Source organism: Scomber japonicus, chromosome 17 (genome assembly GCF_027409825.1).
Source record: "Scomber japonicus isolate fScoJap1 chromosome 17, fScoJap1.pri, whole genome shotgun sequence".
In the NCBI taxonomy this organism is placed as follows: Eukaryota; Metazoa; Chordata; class Actinopteri; order Scombriformes; family Scombridae; genus Scomber; species Scomber japonicus.
The window spans coordinates 9,826,381-9,833,192 of NC_070594.1; the positions used below are offsets into that span (position 1 = coordinate 9,826,381).

Genomic DNA, 6,812 nt, shown 5'->3' on the forward strand with positions numbered 1-6,812 from the left:
GTAACCCAGAAAAAATCCCCCAGAGCTCATCTCTTCAAAAAAAACTAATTTGTCCAAATTCTGAACTGCTGCTTCTTCCTACTTTTGCCTCCATGTGATGTTATCATTTATGCTGTCCTTCATGTATGCATATGTGCTTTTGAGTTGTGCTTAATGAAACAAGAGTGCAATCAGTGCTCTAAACCTAAGAGACTCAAACGCAATGTTACTGATCTACAACTACACTACAGTTAAGGATCTAAAAGTTTCACAGAGAGCCTTAAAATGGCAGAATACAGTCTTACTTTTTTAAGCTTTTATACCCTCTTTTTCCCCTTTTTTACTACCCTAGAGAACTGTAGAGAGAAACAAAAGCCTGATTCTTCATTTTAAATTCATAAACCATTGAGTGAGATTCACTGAGTTTACCACACAGACATCCCCAGATAGACTGAACCATCCCAAAAAACCAGTGCAGCGAAGAATTAGCATGAGAGCAGTGGACCCAGGGAAATCGGTTTCTATTTTTAAATTCAAGAAAACAGCAAAAAGCTTGTGTTTGTGTGTTTGTGTGGGTGTGTGTATGTGATGTGTCCTCTAAGTGTGTTGACTGGTAAATATCCTGTAACTCAAAGCCTGAAGTGGTCTGAGACTCTTAGCTTTGTTTCTGTGTTGATTTGGACTGAATAGGGCTCCTTTTTAAAACTACAGTGTCCAGTGTTACTCAAGCACATCATATCTTTTTTTTTCATCGTCTACTAGGTAACAATTTAGATTACAACTCCCATCTCCACAGTCACAGTCTTAATTGGAAAGAAACTGTGTAATTAGCTGTGTTGCTGTGAGATCGGTAGCATTCAGTGGAAATATCTGATACCAATCACTGCTAACAGCAAGAAAAACGCAGCTCAGTTTCCTTCTTTTTCTTATTTCATTTGTTTTTACGATGCTGCTGATGCTCCATGCAGGATAATAGAGTTTCCTGCTGTCTGACTGAAGGAACTGCATCAATGAGAGAGCTGTAATTTAGATTTTTACCTCTTTCTGCCTTGATGCAGCTTTCAAACAAGCATGGCTGCTCCTCTTTTCAAAAAATTTGAAATGTTTGTTTCGAGGCCATCCCAACCCCCCCCCCCCCCCTCCCCCCAAAACCTACCCACGCTTTCCTTAGAAAAATGAATTCTTTTTTGAATTTCAACATCAACTTGGCTTAACTTTGTACAGCTTGTTCAAGCATACATCAATATGAAAACTCATCTTTTCTCTTTGTTCGAGTTGCTTTTGAGTTCTTTTTTACATTTTTTTTTATTCCTGCACTGTTTTGATTTTTTTTTTTTTAACAACTCACAAAACTCCCAGTCTTGCTCTTTCTCCCTCTCTCTCTTCCTCCTCGGCTCCTTCTCACTTCACTCATCTACCGGCAGGCTTCCTCCTTCAGTTCCTTGTTCTTCCTCACTTCCTCCGCGTGTTTGTCCTGCCAGACAAACACAGAGATGGATCAACATCAGAGTCATTTGCATTCATGAATACATTAGCATTAATGAGGGAGACGCTGGCAGAGCGAGAGAACGACTCAGCGGTTGTTCATAAAGATTTGAACAAGGGAATGACACAGAGTGGGGAGAACTAAAAAGTATTTTCCACCTCATATAATATTCATGACTACTGATGAAGCCTGTGAACAATGTTAAAATAGAAATGTCCTCCTGCTTTATTATAATACTGAAGATTTGCCTTATTTGCACTCAGGAAAACATTAGAATTTGGATGTTAAAATTTAAAGGAGGAGTTCATCATTTTTTGGAAACTGCACTTAAGATGATTGATATCACTGTATCCTCCCAGGTGCTGGATATATATTAAAAAACATATTAAAATAGATACAAGGAGCACATGCACACTGATTGATACCATTCTCACATGTGTGTGTTAAGTGTGGAGTTACGGCAGGAAGGCCATTAGCCTTGCTTAGCGTAGAAACTTAAGTAGGAGGAAACAGCTGGGCTCTGTACAAAGTTTAAAATGACACCTATCAACACTTCAAAAGCTGACAAATTAACACGTTGTGTCTTGTTTGTTTAATCCGCACGAGCAGAGAGATATAAATACAATCATTTGTGGTTTCAGAGGAAATTACAAGGCGTAACTCTTTCTTGACAACAGCAGTTTATCCATCTTCTGTACAGTGTCTGCGTTGGTTGCCCGGCAACCTCGTCCTGCATCCAGAATGACTCCCTATTTACTATATAATATACCTCACTATATTTATCCTCCAGCATGTTATTTCAGAGTGTGTGATATTTATCCACAACCCTCAAAAATCCTCACAAAGAAACGGATGGTGATTAATAATGATAATGACTAAGTGTTGACTAGCTAGCTTTGCAGCGCCTCTGTAGAGTTAGAATAGTGCAAAAGGGGGGTCATTTTGAACACAGCTCAGGAATTCGCAATGTTTGGTTGTTGTTCGCCAAGAAAAAGTTCCAGCATGTAACTCCACTAAAAAAAAAGAAGAACATTTCTGTTTGCATACAGATTAAACACGGGACAAATTCAGTTATTTATAGATGTTGAAAGCTTAGGTAGATTTTTTTTAAGCTGTTTACCCCCCTTGCTTCCAGACATAATGCTCAGTTAGACTAAATGCTTCTCGGCTCCAGCTCTACACTGAACTCACAGACACGAGAACGGTATCAATCTGCTCATCTAACCTCCATAAGAAAGCAAATAGACATACTTCTGAAAATATCAAACTATTCTGAAAAGGGTTATAAGCCTTTTTCCACACAGTCCAAACAGTGGAATGCCAAAGTGAAAACAGTAGGGGAAAGGACGACCCTAAAAGGCAATAAATAAACTATCTTGGTTTCTAGTCGTAGTTTCTGCTGCTAGTGCATCATAGATGATGTTTGGGGTCAGCAGCTAAACTAAGTGATGAAAAATGACTGCAGTATATTGTTCAAAATTGAGCCCAACAAAAATTTTGACTCACATAGAACAGAAAGGTAATAGTTTTTTTTAGTGAATTAAGGTGTGACACACTGAAGGAACCTTTTTGAAAACAACACAGTAGTTATAGAGATAAATCATATCAATTGGACGTTACCTTCTCCTGCAGCCTCTCCAGCATTGCAGCCAGCAGAGCCTCCCTGTTCTCCTTGTTGGCCTCCATCTTCTGCTCCAGCTTCTCCTTGGCGTGCTTGATGAAGTTGTTGTTCTCCTCAAAGGCCTTCTGGATCACCTCGCGTTCGTGCTCCCTCTTCTCCGCAAGGTGTTTCAGCATCTCGGCCTCCTGGCACTGGAAGGGAGGCAGAATCAACAGGTTATTGATTTTTTTTTTGAAGAGAAAAAAAGAAGGTTAATCTGCAATCTTAGAGCTCTTGAACATTACAAGAAGCAGAACAGACAGAATAGACAGAAAGCATCTGTACCTAAATGATGAAAGTGTTCTCACAAGCTAACCATTGTTGTGCATGTATCTGATCTGAGATATCACACAACAAAAGCAACAAAGGAAGCTTGTAGCAGTTGTTGATAGACACACTTGATATTGCAGGTGTGTCAACGCTCTGCTTCAAGATACATTTCCTAAACTCAGTTATAATTTCTCTCTCTCTTCACCTTTCCCCCCTCTCTTTTCCTCCCCCCTCTTTCCCGAGCCCTCTCTGCTTGATGAATATAAGCCATTGTGTGTGTGCGTCCTTGCATGATTGCCCTTCGTGTTCCTCTTTTCATCTTCCCACCCTCCCTCCTGCTTTCCTTTCCTCCCTTCCTATATGCATCCACCGAGACACTCCCTCCCTCTTTCCATCTGTTTCCACCCTTTTCCTCCTGAGTCCATAAATCATTCTGCCCACAAAGGGTGTTGTCAGATGTTTGACGTCGCATGAATGAGTTACAAATAACTCAGGTTAAGGTTGCAATTTAAGGGTTTACATCTTTCCAGCTGGGTTTCTTGTAGGCATCACCTTAGACTGCCCCTCCCCAAAACTGCACCTTCACCCCTCACCTTTCGCCTCTCCTCGGCAGCTTCCAGCTTCTTCTGGATCTCCTCCAGGGACGGGTCGCGGCGCTGCGGCATGGAGGTGTTGAGCTCTGGCACGCCATCAAAAGATGGGGGCTTGAGGATGACCTCGAAGGCCTGGCCAGATGCCCGTTTATTCAGCTCAATCACCTCCACGTCCTTGATGACGCACCAGCCCAGGTCCACCGCATCTGTGTTGAATCACGATATTGAGTTGTGATTAATTTAATAGAGGCAAACTGTTGTGATTTTTAAGTGCATTTTGTGGTTTGTGGCTTTCCAAATTACAGTCCCTCTAGCTGCCTTTAGTTTAACAATTCCCAGCTTAACAATTCCCATTTCCTACAGTTACATGTGTATCCTGGCTGTGATGGATTTCTTCCTGCGTGATTCATTAAAGTGTTGCGAAGAACAGATTTCTTTTACCTTCTGCCTTGTATGTCGGTTTGTCCACAGTCTGTGGGTTCAGGCAGGAGCAAAACAGAGACACCAGGGGGAGCTCTTTGACCTTCTCTTTGTAGGCTGAGGACACAAACACACACACACACACACACACACACACACACACACACACACACACACACACACACACACACAAACACACACACACAAACACACACACACACAAAATTGTGCTGTCATGCTTGACATTGTGTTGACACAAATTTAATGATGAACAAGCACTGAAGGACCGATGATGTAATTCTCCTTTTCAGTGACAGTGACGAGTCATTTTCATTGTGTTATTATGACAGTCATACAATAATAATGACAAGATCACTGGTTCAGATAATAAAATTGGAGAGTCATTAGTGGGTGTACACACACAGAGAGGAAGAGCAGGAGGACGAGGAGGGGGGGCTGTAAGGTGTGTCTTTCACAGTTTCTGCTGTGACTGCACTTACCTGCCAGAGTCATCTTCTCACTGCGTATGTAACTCTCCAGGGATGCTGAAGATCCTTCTCAGTCTGTCGGAGGGGGGACAGAGAGGGGAAAAGGTGTGGGGGAGGGGAGATTGCATTAAGCATCTTCAAAGGTCACATAATGAATTAGAGAAGCGTGTGGCTTAAAAAAGAGAGAATTAACAAGACAGGAAACTGCAGAGCGCTGGTGTAAGCTCCTCCCAATAAAGTTAAACTCCACCAATGAGAGAAAAGCTCAGTTGGCAGTCAGTGATAGTCTGTCAGATGTAATAAAGACAGAGGAAATCCAACCAGGGAAGTAAACAAGAATTAATTAACTGTATTATATCACATTTTGACTCACAGGGGTCCTCATGAGACTGAGACTGAGACTGTGCACATCCATCCTCATGTAAGATTTCATGAGAAAGCATTAAAATAGCTACTGATTAAAGTAGAGGAGCCAAAATAATTCTCTATTACATTTTTTTTTTAGCTCTCTTGCCAAATGTTAACACTCTAATATCTTTCCATTAAATATTAAGATGGAGCAAGAAGATAGTTAGCTTAGCCTTAGCTTAACAGAAAGACTGGAAACGAGGGAGAAACAGCTAGACTGGCTCTGTCTGAAGATAGAAAACTATTCTGGGGTCATTGAAGGGTCGCTGTGGGTTACCAGGCAACCAGCATAGACTCCAGGAAGTTAGGAAGAATAGTGCAGGACATGAAAACCGAGACATTTTTACATTTTGGTTTTGGTATGAATTGAAAATGTTAATTAATGAGCATTAAATGTGCTGGTAGGTGGATTTTGTTAGTTTTACACAGAACCAGGCTAACAGTTTCCCTCTGTTTCCAGTCTTTATGCTAAGCTAAGTTAATGTTTCACGCACAAACATGAGAACCATATTGATAGGGAATAAACTTATTTCCCCAAAATGTCAAACTATTCTTTAAAGCTTGTTCACCGTTAACCCCATTATATATCGCTGATCTGTGACACCATGCCCACTTCTACTTCAGCGATTTCACCTTTCCCAAAATGTCACTGAACACCTCCCAAGGCATGCTCCTCCTAACCCTGCACTCAATCACAGCTGTGGCACCGGCAGCACAAACTGCTGTCAATCTTTAAGAAGATCCCAGAAGGAAGAGGAAGGAAGAGGAAGGTATGAATAACAAAGAAAGGCAGCAACCGCAGCACCAGTCGGTTTCACCACCTGCTAAAAAAAATGAACTTCATTCCTTTAACAGAGCTGCAATATGTGCCGTGATACTGATACATCGACCGCGGCCTATTAATCAAATCGAGTCTAAACGTTAGACAAAGAGGAAATGAAATTCAAGGATAATTCAGTTACATTTTTATTGAATTCAAACACACAAATTGAATACAACTGAACTGAACGATTAAGAAGAAGAGAGCTGTCTAACCAGACTTCTCCACCACCTACTATCACTCTGTCTTTCTCCATCCCTCCTCTGACTGTCAGATGGCCTCATCCACACTGAATTGATGAACATCTGAGGAATGAAGTAAATCTGTCTATCTCTTTCTACATAGACTTCAAAACCATTTGACTATAAGCAGTGTTGGGGAGTAATTATATAATAAATGTAACTGTAATCCGTTACAGTTATTGACAAATAAATGTTTAATTAAATTACAGTTACTTATGAAAATGTTAATGATTTCAAAGGAGGTTACATCTGAAGTCAGACCTTTAAGATTTTGCTCAGGAGGGTTTTTACCTAATTAAAAAAATATATATTTAACATTTTACTGAATACATATATTGCTGTTTTTCATTATTTGAATTCAATTCTTTGAAATACAGTTTAAAATATATATATATTTTGTAAATTAATCATGACTAATTTGGGCTTAAATGGTGTCACAGTACCAA

The 6,812-nt window shown here is 40.4% G+C and overlaps 1 protein-coding gene across 1 annotated transcript; it reads right to left on the reverse strand.

Moving 5' to 3' along the window:
- Positions 1 to 1,393: 1,393 nt before the first annotated feature.
- On the reverse strand, positions 1,394 to 5,038 carry stmn4 (stathmin-like 4). Its single transcript, XM_053336628.1, has 5 exons — positions 4,909 to 5,038; positions 4,430 to 4,525; positions 3,989 to 4,194; positions 3,086 to 3,277; positions 1,394 to 1,453 (listed from the first exon to the last, which is right to left on the reverse strand). Exons 1-5 carry the CDS (start codon positions 4,919 to 4,921, stop codon positions 1,394 to 1,396), a joined length of 567 nt encoding a protein of 188 aa, XP_053192603.1. The 5' UTR covers positions 4,922 to 5,038.
- Positions 5,039 to 6,812: the final 1,774 nt, after the last annotated feature.